Source organism: Mustelus asterias, chromosome 5 (genome assembly GCF_964213995.1).
Source record: "Mustelus asterias chromosome 5, sMusAst1.hap1.1, whole genome shotgun sequence".
Classification (NCBI taxonomy): domain Eukaryota; kingdom Metazoa; phylum Chordata; class Chondrichthyes; order Carcharhiniformes; family Triakidae; genus Mustelus; species Mustelus asterias.
In genome coordinates, this window is record NC_135805.1 from 76229132 (window position 1) to 76249654 (window position 20523).

A 20523-nucleotide genomic window follows, 5' to 3' on the forward strand; every position below is an offset into this window, starting at 1 on the left:
TTCCTCTTGTTTAAAAAAAATGTTACTGGTCTTGACTGAGATCCGAACTGTGAGTATCGGCCAAAATAGAGGTGGTGTGGGCATATTTACACATATATATATATATACTGGATAACATTTTAGGTTTTAAGTGTTTTCCCACGCAAATCTGATCTAGGGCACCCATAGTTCAATTCCAATCAGGCTGATTTATTTTACGCTTCCATTTGGAGCTCACCATGAATTTGAGAGCAAAGATTCCACAGGTGTGTTGAACCTATCCTCTAGCTTCAGATCAACCCACGTTTAATTGTTTGATTGATTTTTTAAAAAATCTATTAGGTATAAAACATACTGCTGACAAGCCACCTGAGCCATTCATTTTAACTCTCAGTTCAGTGACATGAATTATGCGGATAATTCATTGTTTTCAGTTGGGGCAGAGCTATGAAAATGAGTTGCTGAATTTTATTGACACTGGTTAATAACAAAGCTGTGCAAAAGGCTCATGAAAATATGCAGCATTGTAAGTGATGGTGCAAGTCACTTAGTCCATAATTTCATCTTTCTTCTGCACTGTTTAAGGGTCCCATGAGATAGATAAGCCATTATTACATAGAATTGCATTGAATATACAGCATGGAAACAGGTCATTTGGTCCAACTTGTACATGCCTCTTTATGCTCCAAGTGAACCTCCTCCCATCCTTCATAACCATCTATTTTGTTCTCCCTCATATACTATCCAGCTTCCCCTTAATCTATGTTGTTCAACTCAACCTTCATTGTGGTAGTGAATTCCATATTCTCACCTCTCAGAGAAAATAAGCTTCTTCTGAATTCCTTAGTTGATTGTTTGGTGACTGTCTTCTGTTGATGTTATATAGTTTTTCTTTTGCCCACAAGTGGAAACATGGAGTGGGATTTTCTGATCCCACCCATCCTGGGGCTGTAAATTCCTGCCCGAGGTTAATGTACCTTTCAATTGTCCATCAAATTCCATCAAGCTGGTGGAACTGGAAAGAGTACCCCATTCTCTTTGGCTGGGATTTTTAAATGTATCAGGGCTGGGATCAGAGGCAGGTGGGCGCAAAATTTGGCACCAGTGGCCTGTGCTGGTTTTCTGCCGCAGTCCTGGTCCTGAGCCATTTTAAATGAGGGGGGTTTGGGGTTGGATTGGCTGCCCACTGGGAAGCGACAGAGAGCCTATTAAGGCCAATTATTGTAAATTGTGGGGCCTCTCTATCCCGTGCTGATTGGAAATTCCCGTTGGTAACGCCAGCAGTTCAAGTCAGCCCGGGCCATGTCCAAGCCAACATAGTGGGTTCAGAGCGGAAGGGTGGGAGGCATGAAAAATCAAGTGAGAGACCCTCTCATGCAGCCATACTGATTGCTGGGTTGCAGTGGCAGCTGCTGGCCAATCCCTGGAGGAGTTACTCATCCAGATACATGGCCAGACAGCTATGGCTTTTTTATAAAAGGAAAACTCAACTTCCCTGCCATTTCCTTGCAGTCTCCCTGTTCAAATTGGCTTCCTCTGTCTTGACTGGTGGGACTGATGACCACTGGGAGCTGAAGGGCCTCCCAATGTCCTCCAGCATTGGGAACCCACCCACCCACCATTCCTGATTGGGTGGCAAGTTCACATGGCCTTTAAATGGTTGAAGCATTGAAGGTTGCGGTGATGTGCCTGAATCATGTTGTACATGGTCAGGATCTGGAACTGACCCCCATTTCCATTCCTGAACCCTGTTTGAAAATCCAATCCACTCAATCAAAACTCTTCATGATTTTAAAGACCTCTATTAGGTCATCTCTGACCCCTTTTCAAGAGAAAACAGACCCAACTTATTCACCCTTTCCTAATAGGTTCAAGCTCACAGTTAAGGTCTCATTCTTGTAAATCATTATTTTACCTTCTACAGTGCCTCCATATCCTTTGAATAATATCTAACCAGTACTGCACACAATTGTGATCTGGTTAAATAATAACTTCTCTACCTTTCAATTCTGTTCCTTAAGACATAAACCTTAGTATTTGGTTTGCTTTTTTATGGCCTGATTAATCTGCATTGCTACTTTTAATGATTTGTGTGCCTGTACTCCCAGATCCCTTTGCTTTTCTATCCCATTTAGATTCCTATTTTTCAAGTATGATGTGACCTCCTTACTTTTCCCACCAAATTATAAGGGCCTGGATTATCTGAGCAGTGGCAATGTTGAATGGATTGTAGCTATCTTGAAAATTCCCCTGACTCAATGCTGCTGCACTTTTCTTTGAGAGTCTTCCGATTCTAGCTTTCACAGAAATGCACTGTGCAACTTCCCTCAGGGAACGTTGTCAAGAGTAGAATCACGGGAGGACAGGACAGGATGGGTCACTTTTACGGCACTAGCTGTCATAAGGTAGATTTAAAGACCCATTCTTTGAATGTTAGTGAATCGATGAATGGGTGAGTGAATGAATAGATAGGTGGGTATGTCAGTAGGTTTGTAAGTGGGCAGATGCATAAGTGGGTCGCATGGATAGGGATGATAAGTGGGTAGGTGGGTTGGTTGGTGGGCAGGGTGAGTAAGTGGGTAGGTGTGTAGTCTGGTCAGAGGGGGTTAGTTAGGTTGAGTTGGTGGGAGAGGGACAGCTAGTCAGGTGGTTGGGGGGTAGTCAGTTCAGCATGGTAGTCAAGTCTAATTTCGGGTACAATTGAATTGGGGAGGGTGGGGGGTGGAGGGTGTAATCGGGTCAGGGGTAGTCTGGTATTTGGGGGTAGTCTGGTTAATTTGGGGGAGTTGTTGGGTCAAGTTGGGTGCAGTCAGGTTGGGTCAGGGGAGGATTTTCAGGCGGGGGTGAAGACGTAGTTGGGTCAGGTCGGGTTGCGGTGATCACAGGAGGTGGGTAGTCAGATGGTGGAGGGCGATCGGGTGTCAAAGGGGTGGCTGGGAATTGGTTGTGGAGTTACTGAGGTTTTAAACTAGATTTTAATCTGTCTAACATTTCTTGGGTAGCTATTCAGATCAGATTCATGGAACTGCCTGAAGTCTCCAACTTTAACTCAGAATCGGAAACATTCACAGACAGTCCCAGGAACCAGGGAATTTGCACATTGGAAATGTAAATTTTGTGGGCGATTCTCACGTAGGTCCATTCATCAGAACTTCCAGAAAGCTCCAATGCACATCTTCGGTCATATGTCCAGTCTCCATGATCCCAAGACTGGAAGATTTGGCCCAGTGCCTCACACTTCCTTATGTGGAAATGTATTTGCTGCTTGCATGCCCATTCTGCAAGTTTATTAATGCCTTCATGAAATTTGTTGCAGTTCTCCTCAGTATTAACTATGCCCTTCAACTTGGTGCTATCAGCATATGCAGAAATTGTGTTGAGATTCCAAAGCCAAATTTGTGCACATAAAAAGCAATTATGAACAGTATAAACTGATTCTTGTTAGATTCCACCTTCTACCCTCTGAATAGCTACCCTTTACTCCTACTCTCTGCTGCCTGCCTTGCACAAAGATATCTATGCTTTCTAACACATGTTCCCTGGCTCAATATGCTCTCAAGAGCAGTTGTGCTGATTGTGGGCGACTGTTTGTTTCCAAGTCTCACAGGAAAGTGTTCGGAATTTCAGGCTTTATAAAGGGTTATACTTTAAATTGTCTATTTAACTTAAAGATAGATGGACTTCTGGATCTAGAAGATATCCAATTTGTATTTCTACTTGGATACAAGACCCATTTGATTCATGTTGCCATGGAGATGGGCTTTGACGAGGGAAGCACTGGGTTACAGTGTTTCTAAGATAGAAGCAACCAGTCTTGCACATGAAGCAGAGAAAATCCTGACTGTTGTTTACTGTGTAGAACAAGGGTGGGAATTGCATTCAAATTGACGAGATCAGGTTTCTAAAGATTTAATTTGAGGCTGAAAGGTTTTCCTAGCTTGGGATAAAGGGAAGGAACCTCCAGTGTAACACTCACAGTGGAAGCCTGTTCAGTGATTAGACATTACCTGACTGGGGAAAGCAAAAAGGATACAAGTCATCAGGAGCTGAGAATAATTTTAGACTGATTCCTGGAGAATGAAATGTCTACTGAAGGGACAGTGTAATGTATAACTATAGTGGGAGATTTTCAGTTACGCAAAAAATTTAATGGGAATTTCCTGTCTGACATTTAGTGTCTAAGTTGCCTACTGAATCATGTTTAGGCACTGTTGCATTAGTTTGTTTATTACAGTAGAAGTCATAAAATCTGAAATTTTGTTATGTGATCCTTACAGTCAATGGAAATTCAAATGTACTTTTAAAGAAGTTATCAATTGCCATGGGGATCATAACAAGGTAGACAGGACCCTCATAAGGATGTTTTTATTTAAGAAGCTCAGCTAGAATGCTGGCTCAAACTTTCATGTTCAAATTACAGTCATGATTGGTATTCATGTTTAAATGACTGTAATTTACATCAGATTTATTTATAAGTGTCACAAGTAGGCTTACATTAACACTGCAATGAAGTTACTGTGAAAATCCCCCAGTCACCACACTCTGGCACCTGTTCGGGTACACTGAGGGAGGATTTAGCATGGCCAATGCATCTGACCAGCACTTCTTTTAGGTTGTGGGAGGAAACTGCAGCCCCCAGAGGAAACCCCCGTAGACACGGGGAGAAGGTGCAGACTCCGCACAGACAGTGACCCAAGCCGGGAATCGAACCTGGGTTCCTGGCACTGTGAGGCAGCAGTGCTAACCACTGTGCCACCATGCTGCCCAGAATATCAGAATAATCAGAATCAAACTTTAGCAGAATACTGACAGCGGGACTAACTGTCAGCTGCAATGCTAATAAGAAGAAATTGTCGGTGCAACATCTTCAGAATTATCATAAATGGTCCTCAGAATGGAATCAGTCATCACACTGAATGCTTGTGAAAACACAAGTGCTAATTAAACTACAAAGGCTGATAAAAACAAAACATTTCTTTCCAGATATAGAAAACAAAGCCATTGAAATCTTATGCCTGTAAATGGCTTGTTAAAAGGAACATAAAAATGCACTGTTTTAACTGGACTGCGCTAGCAACAATCTGAGAAGGTAAAGAGTAAACAAGTGACCTGACACATCTCGGTACTGATGCGAAGATCATTGGGGATAATAATATGACTGTGTGAAGTGATTGACACTGGAAGGGCTGAATTCTTCTAACGTGTCACTCAGATTGGACTTTAGAATTGAAGCGTTTCTTTGCAGATTATAAATAAGTAAGGTAGTGTTTTTGACACCAAAACTGATCAATTCTCGCCCTTTTAGTAATTCTTGTGGTAATCTTTGTAACTGAAAATGTAAGATGACTTTGTTTGTTGTATGTGCTTTTACAAAATCAGAAAATGTATTTCCAATAGAGAGGGAGAAAGGTTGGAGAGGTTATGGTACGAATCAAATATTGGCAAATCAAAGTGTATCTCTGAGGTCAATGAATTGAAATTTTTGCGAGACGTTCAGTATGCAGCTACCCAAGATATAAACAGCAGCAAAGTATGCAGAAAAAATGGATTGCATCTCTATAAATGAAGGCTCAGCACTCTGATTCCTGGGAAGACCAGTGCAACCTTCTCAGAGCAACCAGCTCATCCAGACCAGCTTGCTAGGATAAGGTCAATTCAATTTCTGGAAATGCTACAAATTACACGGATCATTTATTCCTGGTTGTAAACTGATGGTAACCCTCAGACATTTCTCAGACAAGTTTAGGCGCAGAGTTAAAGATTTGTCTGGCGTATTTAGTGAATATTCTTGTCAGTTCTTTTAATCCCAATGTTTTTACAAAGTGTACTCCGGGGTACTCTGTCATTTACTTAATGATGTGGCGATGCCGGCGTTGGACTGGGGTGAACACAGTAAGCATTTTAACAACACCAGGTTAAAGTTTTAACAACACCAGGTTTAACCTGGTGTTGTTAAAACTCTTACTGTATTTACTTAATACCCAGTTGTTCGGAAGTCAACAGCCCAGTATGTCCCGTTGGTCAGACATGCAGACGGCAAAATTTAGTTGTGCAGCACCCATATTGAGGGTGTTACAGATGCTGTTTTGACTGCAGTGCCATCAGTGCCATATGTATGCATTTCTGGTGTGGTCTGTGCCAAGCAGGTCAGCTAACCTCATAACTTTGCATCCTCTGCAGCACTCAACAGCACATTTAGCGCTGGTAACGCACTGCAATCATGTTGGTGAACAGGCAGCCTGAGGTTTGCATGGCGCCTGCATCAGAAGTGATGGGTCCTCGTTAATTGCATGTCCTGTTCCTGTTTGGGTTTATCAAGTTTCTTGACCAGAGAATTATAGGCCCAGAAATTTACTGAACAAAATGTCAAGGTGAAAAATATGCACTTTGATACGCTGATGTTTCCATTTATGCTCAATGACACACTGTGATTGCCTTATTTTAAATTCATCATTGATCTCTCATGATCAATTCTGGTAGACTGAGGTCCTGTTTCGCTTTTGCTATGCTAGCAAAGAAAAAGAAATATGTGCTGGGAACATAATTTTTCTTCAGAATTTCTTTGGAAACAGCGTAAAATTTCTCCCATCAGTCTCGGTGATTGATCTGTCAGAATGATACTTTTCATATGTGGTTGAGTGAGCTGCTAGGCTTTGCAATGCTATTTGAGCTTTTACTTACTTACTGATATTTGCTTCCATTTCAGGTTTAAACATTTAAATTCATGGTTTTACATAAACCGTGCTCAAAATAGGCTGCTACTATGCATTATAAATTTTCCCCATTTTGACCGGGAGAGGTTGAGATTTGATGAATTCTAACCAACCACTTATAGTTAATGGTCTGGAAATTGCTGCCAGAAAGCATTGGGCTGAAGGCGCTAGATGAAAAGGGACAAAGGTGACAGGAACGTGGCGCAGCCCTTACAACCCCAACAAAATTGCTGCGAGGTTAAAAAAATCAAATCTGAACGCTTTTGTTTGCAAATCATCAGATAGGGTAATTAAGAGGCCAGATTGATTTGTTTTCAGTTTTGCAGGTTTCCGGCTATGACAAGCGTTCCACTCATAGCAGCTATATGCAGAATTGGTACAGATATTCCAGCCAGTTGCAGGGGCGGGCTGCGTGTGAATCAACTGAAATGTACAGGGGCTGAATTTCACTCACCCTGGAGTGACGGGTTTGGAGGAGCCAGTAAATTGGAGGGTGAAGGGATTTGTCGGAATGGAAGCCCGATGTTTTTCCCGATTCCGGCCAATCTTTCTGTGGGGAGTGGGGCAGCAGCGGGGTCGGTAGCGCACATAATAGCAATACAGTAGACAATCCAGCCCCATAAACCTCAGCAACATCTCCCCAAAAGTATATCATGTTTCCCATGTCAACAGCCGACTCTATATGACCACCGCCACACTTTCCTTCTTCCTCAGCCTCATGCTGCCTGTCCGCCCGTCTTGGATGAGCAGAAATTTCCTGCAAAAAAGTACTTGGGAAGATTGAAGACATCAATGTCAGTCCTCGTGTCACAATCTCTTCACCGGCCCCTGACTTCATCACTTCCCTTGTCACTGACCCAGGGTAAACCAGATCCTTTGCAAACTTTATATCATATCTGACTCTGAGATGCGCCTCCCGCCCCAAAGCTGCTCCGTTATTACCATTAATTCCAATCATCCTTATCTGCTGACTGCAGAATTGCTGATTTTACAGGTTTAATTGTACCCCCCTCCAAAAAAAAGTGTAAAATACAAAACAGACACAGTGTGAGACATACTATTTCACCTGCAATGATGCAGGTCAGCTCCCTCTCAATCCCAAATGCGTGTGTTTTAAAATATATATATTAACTACTTCAAGGATGATTTGAGAATTGCCCAAATCTTTATGACAGGTTTGATCATTCTCGCATCTGGTTATTTTTTCGAACATTTTATGCGGTAGTTTATTTGGCTTATGGATTCTGATATTTGGTCGGTATTTTCAGGCTGTGGCTGTTGAAAGGGGTGCAGTCATGTCTAACACATTAATGGACAAGAGTGGGGTTGGAGAACTTACCTGGATGGCGTTGGTAACGTTCCAGCCGGCTTCCCATGTGCTGATGTGAGGAGTGTGGCCAGGTCCAGGGTTGAGTTGCTCGGTTCCCAGTTGCTGCTGCATCCCATTCTCAGCTTCACTCAGGGATCCCCGTTCAAGCACTCTCCCCTGAAAGATTTCTCCAGGATCCGGATCCAGCTCCTCCAGCTGTGCAAAACTTAGGTTTTCCTCGTCCACGCGAAATCCATAACGGTGCCTTTTGAGAAACTTGGTTATCCCGCGTTGGAAGTTGATCATAATCTTGGAAATGGAAGACATCCTATTCCTTTAAAAGAGAAAGAGAGAGAGAGAGATTGGGAAATAATATTAGTTCTGTCTGAGAAGCATAGCCTTCAAAGGCGTTTTTGTCGCCTCCTCTTTAAAAAGTACAAATACACAAAATAAAAATAAGTGAGATACTTGCTCTTGACTTCAAGTTCTATAAATTGTAAAATCAAACCGACTCTCTCCAAGTTAGTCCTCAAGATGTGGAACCAAATAGAGAAGTAAGGTCCTGTGAAGAAAATCTAAGTGGTCTCTACCACCGGACTTCTCCAGAATCTGTGAATGGTTCACCAACAATAAGGTTCACAGCCTTCAAATAGAAATTTGAAATTATAATTTCAGCAGCTAAAATATTTTCATACAATAGTTTTGGAACACAAGGTGCCTAATATATGAATTTATCAACTCATCCTCCGTCAATCATCTGCGTCAAACCAACAGAGAAGGAGTTGAAGCCAAACCTCTTTTCCATATTACTGTGCCCACACAACTGTTGTTTTATAAAAATGATAGTAAATACCTTAATTACATTATTGGTTCTCCTACTTGATTTGTCTGGTGATTCCATGATAATTTCAGCTTCCTGTTGTCTCATTTCTAGTCACTTGATTTTTGTTTAGGATATTTTACTCTTAATCAATGTTCCAGCAGAGAGCAAATGTGAAAACTACTCATGTTGTGCTAAATACTTCACTCTAACATTGTGGCTAATTTACAGGGGCTGAATACATACACTTAGAAAATCTAGCAAAACTTTGTACTTTTCAAAATGTTTCACCAAACATTAGACACATTGCCGATGTTCTGCCCATCCATTCCTCAATTAACCTTCATCAACCCTACAACCCTCCAAGATCTCTGCATTCTTTAAATTTAGGTCTTTCAATAGTTTCAGACAGCAAACATTTGTTTCTCACCCTACTGTCAAGGAGTCCTTTTTCCTTTTCTTCTTCTTATTAGGCAATCCCTTGGAGTTGAGGATGACTTTCTTCCGCACTAACAATGAATTCTCAGGTGACTGAAGAGTTCAATGCACGACCGACAGTCTCTGTCAGAGGTAGGGCAAATGTGATTGGAAGAGTGAATGAGTGGGGTGCCCGAGTTGCCACATGCTCCTTTCACTGTCGATATTTTGCTTCAGTTTGCTCTTGGTGATGAAACTGGAGGCGTTCAGCTCTTTCCCACATGCTTTTCCTCCACTTTGGGTGCCTTTGGGCCAGGGATTACCAACTGTCAGTGGGGATGTTGCACTTTTTCAAGGAGACTTTGAGGATGTCCTTGAAGCGTTTCCTCTGCCCACCTGGGGCTTGCTCACCATGTTGAAATGCCAAATAGAGTGTCTGCTTCAGGAGTCTCTGTCAGGTACGTGGATGATATGGCCCACCCAGCAGAGCTGATAGAACATGGTCAATGCTTCGAGGGTGAGGATATTGGCCTGAGCAAGAACACAAATGTTTGTGCATCTATCCTGCCAATGGAGTTGCAGAATATTGTGGAGATAGTGTTGGTTTTCTCCAGGGTTTTGAGGTGCCTGCTGTACATAATCAATGCCTCTGAACCATTAAGGAGAGTGGGTATCACTACTGCTTTGTAGACGATGAGCTTGGTGCTGAGCCTGAGGTCCTGGTCTTTAAACACTCTCTTCCATTGATGACCAAAGGCTGTGCTGGCACATTGAAGGTGGTGTTGAACCTTTTCGTCGCTGAGTGTCCTTGTGACAGTAGGTTCACAAGGTATGAAAGTGGTCCGTATTGTTCAAGCCTCGTTGTGGACTTTGATAACTGGGGGGGCTGTGCTGCGTGGTGGGGGCAGGTTGTCAGAGGACCTTTGTCTTACAGACGTTTAGTGCAAGTCCATGGTCTTGTACACGTCAGTGAAGGTGTTGACGATGGTTTGGAGCATCATCTGCATACTGTTGTTTAATGACAGGGAATGGGATGACTTTGGATCTGGCCTACAGGCAGAGGAGGTTGAACAGATTCCCGTGTGTTCCGTAGTTTAGTTCCACACCAACAGGGAGCTTGCTCAGTGTGAGATGAAGCACTGCAGCAAGGAAGATAGAGATGAGCGTCAATGTGATGATACAGCTCTGCTTGACCCCAGTCCTAATGTGAATTAGGTCTGTGGTGGATCATGACTTGCATGTCATCATGGTGGAAGATGGTGACAAGCTTTGGGTGTAGCTGAAACTGTGAAGGGCACTCCATAATCCCTTGCAATTGATAGCATCAAAAGCCTTTGTAAGGTCAAAGAAGGCCATGTACAAAGATTGCATTCTCTTGTAGTTGGCATGTTGTGAAGATCATGTCTATTGTGCTCCTTAGTGGACAGAATCCATATTGCAACTCTGGGAGGAGCTCTTCAGGCACAGGGAGAAGTCGATTAAGGAGGACTCTTGCAATGACCTTTGCTACTGCTGACAGCAGGGAAATTCCTCGATAGTGCAGTCAGACTTGTCATCTTTCTTGAAGATGGTCATGATTATGGCATCTCTGAGAACTCCAGACATGTTCTTCTCCTTCCAGATAAGTTTAATAAGGTCATGTATTTGCACCAATAGTGCTTCTTTGCCATGTTATAGTGCTTTGGCAGGGATTCCACTGTTCCTGATGCCTTGTTGTTCTTTAGTTGTCAGATCACCTTTCCTACCTTGTACCTGGTTGGGGTTGTGCTGAGATGATGGTGGATAGCATGCTGCAGGAATGAGTTGAGGACACCCACGTTGAAGACAGAGTCTCTGTTAAGGAGGTCTTCAAAGCGCTCCTTCCAAATGGCACTGACTGCCTCTCAGTTCTAGATGAACTGCTCTCCATTCTTGGCCAGCGGTTGGGTGGAGCATTGGGTGCTTGGACTACAGGTGGTCTTCACTGTGCTAGAGAAACTTTGCACATCATGGTTATTGGTTAACTGCTGAATCTCCTGTGTTTTCTCCACCCACCACCACCAGTTCTGGAGGTCGTGGATTTTTTGCTGGACCTCAACCTTCAACTGTCGATTGAGCTGCTGTCTTGCTCTCAAATTGGAATGCTGTTTCAGGTTCAGAAAAACCCTGCGCTTGCAACTTATAGGCTCCTTGATCTTCTCGTCATTCTCATCAAACCAATCATGGTATTTCCTGGTTGAGTGGCCAAACGTCTCTTTGCAGGTGCTGTTTATAGAGGCCATGACGGCAGACCAGGCATTATGGACACTGTGGGTCAGTGGGTCAGTGTGAGGCATCAGGTTGGCAGTGAGGTGCTGGCTGAATAGGGCTCTCTTATCAGGGTCTTTGAGTGCCTCAGTGGTGATTTTCCTGTGACATTGGGGGCAATTCTCCCAAAAAAATTCAAAGTGTTGAATTGGCGGGAAAAATGGTGTAATTCACGATTGTTTGTTCAGTGGGAGTTCAGACTCGAATCTCCCACACTCTGTGCAATGCAGAGGTCACAATCGTGAATATAATTGAAAGCTCGGAGGGTGGGGCATATTCACGCTGGGGTCTGACAGTTCCAGAACTCTGCGCATGCGCAGTGGCCCCGAACTGTCAGCCTGCACTTTGCTGACCAGCTCGATCGCTGGCCAGCCTGGGACCCTTGCAGTGCTGCCCCTCGCGACACTCCCACGGCCTGATCACGCCCGAAAGCAGGCCGCACAAGCATTCCCAGACCAGCCTCGACTCCTCCCCCCCGTCCCGGAGCATCGCAATCTTCAGCCACCCCCACCTCTCCCAGCAGTGATCATTCCTCCCACACGCCCCACTGACAGACCCCCCCCCCCCCCCCGCCCCCCGCTGACCACCCACGGGAGGCAGACCCACCCCCGGGAGGCAGACCCACCCCTGGGAGGCAGATCCTCCCCCCAGCCCGCCCCGATCGCTGGCCTCCCTCTAGCCCTGACCGATCCCAATGCAGAGTGGCAGTGGGACCCCCTACCCCCATCGATCGCCTCTAGGCCCAGCCCAGAATAGGCCCTGCCCCTAGGCCTCGCCTCTTTGGCACTGCCCCTGAGACCCTGCCCACAATTGGCCCTAGACCCTAGGCCCCACCCCAGTGTCACTGCCGCTAGTTCCTCAGAAGTGAGGAGCTACTCTAAACCCTGCTGGAGTGAAATACCCTTGGCGGGGTGGGAGATGCTATCAGGGAATTCAGTCCCGGGCTCGATAATGACATTTAAATTACACTAAAAACAGAATAAAATCACTTATCTTGTCTTCCCGCTGGATTCCAGCGTGGTCCTGACTGCACCTGCTCTCTGGCTGTGGGAGATGCGCATCCGTCGGGGCGCATGCACGAATCCCGCAAAATGGCAGACACGAGCATCTCCCAACCTGACCCACCAAAAAACTAGCCCGTCGCGATGGGAGAATCGGGCCCACTGTTCCTTTTGCTATCGCTGCTTTGGGATTACGTTGATCTTGATCACAGAACATATTAGACAGTGGTTCCACCATCAGTCTTCTGCTCCTGTTACGGCACAGGTGATGTGCATGACCTTACAACCCATTGCTCGGACGATGAGCAGGTGCTAATACTTGGAACAAGGGTGTTGCCCTGAGGCTTTGCACTTGTCTCTGACAAGGGGTTGGTTATGACAAGACTGCATTCTATGTGTTTTGTCAGGGACAGTGTAAGTGTTGGTTTCCCTACCATCTCCCTGCCAATTTCTCCTCCCTAGGTGTCTATGTTCTTCCCAACTCTGGTGTTGAAGTCATTGAGGAGGATCAACTTGTCACCTGCTGGGTCTCCTCTGTAACTTCCAGTGTTGGGGTGCACTGAGGCATGTAGCGTACTAGTTCTCAGCTAGGGTGAGCTGAAGGCTCATGCGGCATTTGTTTATCCCGCAAGGGGACTCTCTGAGACAGCCAACTAGTTCATTTATAATGGCAAAGCCAACAGTGGAGGCGCCAAACCTTTGGTTTACCTTTCAAGAAGAAGGTGTAAACACCACCTTGTTTGTTTAGCTGGCCTTTCCCTGCCCATTGGGTCTCACTTAGGGTGGCAATATCAATGTTGAAATACCCGAGCTCCCAGGCAACAATAGCAGTATACTATTCTGTTGCTAAGGAAATTCTGACTAAGGAAATTGGCTTGTCCACTACGACTCTCACCAACCTTTACAGATGCACCATAGAAAGCATTCTTTCTGCTTGTATCACAGCTTGGAATGGCTCCTGCTCTGCCCCAGACCGCAAGGAACTACAAAAGGTCGTGAATGTAGCCCAATCCATCATGCAAACCAACCTCCCATCCATTGACTCCATCCACACTTCCCGCTGCCTTGGCAAAGCAGCCAGCATAATTAAGGACCCAATGCACCCTGGACATTCTCTCTTCCACCTTCTTCCTTCGGAAAAAAGATACAAAAGTCTGAGGTCACGTAACAACCGACTCAAGGACAGCTTCTTCCCTGCTGCTGTCAGACTTTTGAATGGACTTATCTTGCACTAATTTATCTTTCTCCACACCCTAGCTATGACTGTAACACTACATTCTGCACTCTCTCATTTCTTCTCTATGAATAGTATGCTTTATCTGTATAGCGCGCAAGAAACAATATTTTTCACTGTATGCTAATACATGTGACAATAATAAATCAAATCAAATCAAAATCACTGTTGGCGTTGTCCATGAAGGTCAAGATATTGCAAGCCCCAAACTTCATTTTAAAGGGTGTAAGATGTCTGTGCATGTGTTTTTTTAACATGGGGTGACTATTCACACCAGTTACAACATGGGCTTGATGGAGCAAGGCCTTGGTCCAGTGGCAAGGGTGTCCAAGACGACCGGAGACCAAGCTGCACTGAATGGGCCTCGGACACACAAACACACATACTCCTACTATCCTTCTTCCTCCTTCCCATAGGACCTCTCCCCCGGGAGTCATAAAGTGACATTGCTGCCCGAAGTGAGACCCAGTGTCAGCCTCATGAACTCACGAGGGTGGCACTGGCCTTTGGCTCCGTTCGGCAAAATTTGATTCTGTTCAACATGGAGTCCTTACCATGGAATTCACAAGACAATTCATGAATATGTCTTTATTCTGAAGTTAGAACAGCAGCAGGAGAAAGGTTAAATGACAGAGGCATTCCAGATAATGGTACCCCCAAGGCCAGAGTAAGCTCAATTCCACCAGAGTCAATGGTTGATGCTTCTTCCTCAATGGTGTCTCAGAAGAACTCTGCTTAAAAGAAAGAATTACTCAAGAAGAAGTATTGAAGGAACTCATTGCAAACTCATCTTCAAATATTGAGTGGAACCTTGTCAGGAGACTTGACTGGTGGTTCGAGAGCTGGTGAGAGGATTGCACTGCCTCTTTTCAGGAAGGTCTGCAGAACCACATACCAATTGGGCACTGCCGGGACCAGCAGTGGGTCTTCCCCTGGAATGACAAATCAGTGCCACTGTGGAGGCTGTGGCTACTGCAGGAAGTACAGGCACTGGAGTCCCAAGATTACGGAGGGTCCTGGGCCACAGGTAAGTGATGCAGGGAGGACGTAGTTTTGGGGGGTGCAGGTTGTGGGAGAAAGGTGCAAGGGGAGTAACAGCAAGGATACGGAGTGGATCTCAGCTCCACCCTCCACTCCTCCCCCAACTCCACACCACCTGTCTGACATCCTATCTCTCAATTATTCACTGAGTATCTTTGATCGCAACCACGTCCCCATCCCCCCATCGCTTCAGAGGTGACAAGTTGGATGCATGACTTTAGTTGCTGTGCACATTACATGGCAACAGGCTTGCTTGCCATGGGTTAATTCCAACTGTAATGAGGCCCTTAAGTGGTCATTAATTGGCCACTTAAAGGCTTCAATTGGTGGTGGGTGGGACGGTCTACCATTCTGGTAGGGGTGGGAAGGTGACAGGATTCTGGCATGCCACCCTATCCCCTAAGTACATGCCCTTGCCATCTCAAAGCTCACCACCATCGAGAGCACAAGATTCTGCCCATTCTCTCAAGCAGAAAACAGACGAATTCCACAATAACAAAAAGAGAAAATGCTGGAAAATCTCCGCAGGTCTGAAAGCATCTGTGGAGAGAAATTCTGAGGAGAGCTCTAACGAAGGGCCCTGACTCAAAACGTTGGCTCTATTCTCCCTCCACAGATGCTGTCAGACCTGCCGAGATTTTCCAACATTTTCTGTTTTTGTTTCAGATTCCAGCATCAACAGTTCACCAAATTCCAAATCTCAATTCCGCTAAAGGACAGTGGTGAGAGGTCAGAGATCCTATCGACCTCTCCTCATTACCCCTTCCTCCTTGTATCTTCTCCCTCAGTTTGTTTTCCTTAAAAAGGTTTTGTTTGGTTTTCAACCAAATGTAATATGTTTTAAAAATTTCAGGAAAATAGGGAATGAGCTTCTATTTGGTTTTCCTTTTCTCTCTTTCACCTCTTTTGTTATGTATTAGTGATTGCAATTGATGTTTCACAAGTGCAATCAATGAGAAAATTTAACTTTTGTGTCAGTTAGCAAAGTACAGCTGGTATAATTAGCTGGTTTCAAATTCAGCCAATTGATTTCTTTTTTTAAAAAGAACATGGTCAATTTTAACTTGTGAAGATTAGCAGGAGTGGACAATTTAGAGTCACAAAATGGGATCAATAGAATTACCACTCCTTTAATGCTGACAATTGGCTTGTAGTCATTTTTACATGAACTGAAGAACCTGTTTCAGGAAGGAAGCTCCTTATAATAGGAATAAACATGGTCCTATGAAGAGCAGAGCACTTCGATTGTCATTTTAGGATAATTGGTCAGACCATACACTCTCCTAACAGTTCACTGGGGATAGAGCTGACAAGATAAGTTACATTATTTTTCAGGGGTTGGGCCAGGAGGACTGCAGGTGAGGGCAACAGGATTGCACGCTGGATGGCCTTTGTTCCACCTGAGAAACACAGACCTGAATTTGGTAAAATACATGAATGCCTGCATGATGCCACAGCCAGACTGCAGTAGGGACCTCAGCTGCTTCTGAAAATGACAGTGGGTAGAAGTACATTGAAAATTCAGCAATAAGCATTCAACTATGATTTTAGCTTCCTCCACACTACATTCCTGTTGTCCAAGCAATGTTAGAAATTGTGAGCAATGAGTCTAGGATCTCCAAAATGTTTGTATTTGTTAACTTAATATGTTGCACAACAGGAATAAACACAGAATTCTAGATTTATTTAACTGAAGCGGCATTTTCTGAGACAAGGCATTTGTCACACTAGATTCTGTCGACATTATCAAATTGTCAAATATAATTTCAATCTTGGTGCAAGTGGGGATCCAAATGTCTCAAATCTCACCAGCAGCACCATTTATGTTGTGGGGCTATGGTAACAGGCAGTACAAAGCACCAAAGTAAAATTAATTTTCCTCAAATCAAAGCAGAACAGCACTAAATATGCTTTATATTGGAACCAAGTATATACCCTTATCTCATATTGAAACAGTACAGATTTTCATTACTGCATCAGTGCGACAAAAAGAAATACTGTTCATATGAATAGAAGCATACAGTGAACTAGATAAGTGAGCGGTGCTCACAAAAATCCCTCCATAAAAATGCTGGAAACAAAGGTTTTGGAAATCAGCCAAAAATAATGTCAACGTGATGAGAATAACAATACAGTCATGCAGATTTGATTCGAAACATGACATTTTGATTTATTGTTGTTAAGCTTCATTAATGCACACTTTTCAGCATCTTTCTTTTTGGTGTAAGGGAAAAATGTGCAAACTTAAAAGGGAACATTAAGGATATATACAGTAGCGAATTTACTCTCACTTCAGTCTTGTATTCACATTCTTTTGATATTACTTATTTTGTTATGGCATTGCTGATTATAAATTGGTCAGTACAAAAATCAAGAGCATCAAGCCATGCAGCTTGCAGTCTATTATATTTTCATTAGATAAGTACTTATGTCTTTTTTATACTTTTTCTAATAAGCACAAAGGGACTGCCTTAATGCTACCACCTTTCCATTAAGGTGAATCTATACTTAATCCAGCCAGCTTCGCTGTGCCCACTAAGTCTAGGTTGACCAGAGAAGAAACCCAGTCATCTATCAAATTGCACTCTTCCCTCACTTTCACATAGTTAATCTCTGACTCTTCCCTTTCTTATGCCTCAATTTCCGGGGGTAATATTGACCAATATTCTCCATAAGCCCACTGACATCTGCAACTACTTTGCATGTGCTTTCTCCCCACCTTCTTCTTATAATGACTCTATTTCATTCTCCAAGTTTCCCCATTGGATTTGTTCTGACATTGCCTCTTTGCATACCAGAGCTTTTAATATGTCTCCCTACCTCTTCAGGCAAGGAGTCCCCATCACCTTGGTTGGCAGGGCCCATGATAGTCTCAATTTCATTTCCTGTACTTCTGCTGTCACCCCTTCCCTACCCTCCCAGAATCACAACAAGGTTCCCCTTGTCCTCACTTTCCAGCCCAACAGTTACCACAATCAATGGATCCAGTTTCATTACCTCCAGTTCAATGCTGCCATCTACCTCTCTCCTTTCTGAAGGACAGTTTCCTTTCTGATATTCTGATGCACTCCTTAATGACCTCCAACATCCCCTACCTTCCCACACATCATCCCTTTATTATGCATTGATTTATGATCATCTTATATTTATGGTACCTTACTTGGACTCCTCCAAAGTGGATACATATTCTCTATGTCTACCCTATCTCATCCCTTCATGGTAAGTTTCCTACCTGTTTAAGAGTGACTTGTTTCTACCAATAAGTGTGGCATATTGTTTGCATATATGACACTTTCAAGTGTGACGTGTGTGATATTGACAATGCTGGAGGCAAGATTTCTCATATACACCTAAATACGACTGCCATCCTGTGGCTCACGTTCTGTTGGAAATTATGTTATTCAAAGAAAACAAACAGGACCCCTAGACATTTAAGCCTGAGACAGTGTGAAAAATTGAAGTCGTATTCCTGTAGAAGGGCGATGTGAGTAACTATGATAATGGAGGAGCCTGCCACTGGAATAGTAAAAAGGATCAATGAAATAGTTGTAAGCCATTCAAACCTTAGAACCTGCTCCACCATTGACATAGATCATGGCTGATCTATGCCTCAATTTCATTTACTTACCATTGTTTTATTTCCCTCGATACCTTTATCCAACAAAAAATGTAAAAATCCGATAACATGGAATATTTTGTTCCCAGTCACAGTGAGATTACAGCTGGACCTTTGTAATGAGTACTTAAAGTTGTTTGATGTCTTTAAATCAAAAATAAACATACTTATAGTCTATTTTCGAAAGCCAAATAATAATTACTGCCACTTCTGCTCCATTCCTGAACAGGAGGATAGGTAGCAGAATTTACCTGCAGAAAATTCAGGCATGGCTTGACAAACCAGATGGTCTTTTCTTGCTCATCATTTTCCAATGTTTGTATGCTTTGTGATGAGCCAGATTGCTGCCAATCAAAAAAAAAGCTTCTGGGAGATGTATGTAAACTAAGATGCATGTCACCTTATTATCTGTTGTCTGTTAAGCGTCTGCAAGTGACTGTAGAACATGAATTGCCTTGAGAAAACGGAATTATCGATTAATTTGAATTAGAACAAATAAATAATCAAGAAAAGTAGGAATTTAGTGCTATAAATGAATTGTCAGTTTATTTAAATTACGATACAGGTACTGAAAGTTTGCACTTTTTTAAACTTCCTGGAATATGTTCTGGGACCTGTTGGGAACCTCGATCTGTCACCTGTGCATTTTCGTTAGCTGTCTACCTGTCCCTGGAAGCTAGCACAGTGTACTCGGTGCACTATTCCTAGTCCAGTGGGCTCTCAAAGCACTCCACCTCACCACAATCCCCCATCCTCAACAGAATAGAAAATTGTACCCCATTACTCCCTTTGTAAGGAGCCTGCATTTAATTTTTTTAAAAACTTCACGTTTTTCTCTAAGGAACAAAGGGTAAAATATGTTCTATTTCTTTTTAAAAAAGCACACATATACAACCTGGAGTTGAGAGAGAATCCACATTCCGTCTTGCTGGTCTTCTAGCCCTAATGCAGAATACCATAGTGAGGCAAATTGTTCTTTACACTAAAATTGTTTAAGTGCAACATTGTCTACCTGCTTACTTAGATCTGTAAATGCTCAACTGAGTCAAAAAGGGCTTTTGTATTTTCAATGACAGATAGATTTGTGTTTTGGAACTGTTAGTGAATGTCTACTGGAAGTGTTTGAAAAAGAAAAAAACCCACTTATTGTTTCAGATCGTTATAAACATGTTTCAGTGGTTGATCTGTGAATTATTACATGAACTATGGCAAGCTTTTGGTACAAGGTCAGTTGCATTTAGTAACTTTTCCTTCTGACTATTTTTGTTTAAATGTTTTGTGATTTTTTTTCTTTTTTGGTTTAAGTTAATGTATTCAATATGAATTCAAGTTCAGAATCTTTAAGGACTAATTTTCAAGTATGTAACCTCCTGACACCCTGACAGAGGACACAGGCTGAACTCACTGAAACGAAGCTAAGGGTTGGGGTGTTAATACTTTTCTTATGAGTTAATAAGTGAGCCATTGAATAGTTATCCTTCATAATCTGATGAAGTAATGGGGTTTGATGAAGAATGTTAGGATCAAGATGGAGTGCAACATGAGCTGCAAGACCTCTTCTGATAAATAATATTGTAACATTGTGTAATCTGGGATCTTTTCTCAGGCAATCCCTTAGAACTAAGGAGGCCTTGTTTCCATGCCTGATTCTATGAGTTCTGTGATGGCTGATTCGGCCAATGTGTGATCTGCAGTCTCTGCCACAAGTGGAGTAGGTGGGTTTTTTAAAAAGTTTACTTATTAGTTGTGGTGAACCATAGATGGTTACCACTATGGGTACTGAACCATAGATGGTTACCACTATGGGTACTTGTACATATGTTGCTCTTGTTACTGTTGGGGTTAGGGTTGGGGTGTTCCACCTATTAGCATTGTTCTGTGGCACACTCCGGTTGGCTCCGCCTTCCTATAGGAGTATAAAGGTCACTGCACTTCCTAGTGACCCTTTAGTCTGGGATTGTATTGTTAAGCAGTATGCTCTATTCTTGTTGCGAATAAAAGCCTTTATTCCCGGGTACGATCTAGCCTCCTGAGTGGATTAATCGCGCATCATTAGTGTCACAAGTAGGCAAACATTAACACTGCAATGAAGTTACTGTGAAAGTCC

General features: G+C 43.2%; 1 protein-coding gene across 1 annotated transcript in view; it reads right to left on the reverse strand.

The window, feature by feature from the left end:
* The window catches only part of LOC144493983 (vesicular inhibitory amino acid transporter), a 40439-nt gene that overhangs the window by 12666 nt on the left and 7250 nt on the right, over positions 1-20523 (reverse strand). The window contains exons 3-4 of the mRNA XM_078213558.1: positions 8592-8644; positions 8032-8335 (exon numbers count right to left, since the gene is read on the reverse strand). Coding sequence (XP_078069684.1) covers positions 8032-8335; positions 8592-8644 — 357 coding nt within the window. The remainder of the gene's footprint in view (positions 1-8031; positions 8336-8591; positions 8645-20523) is intronic.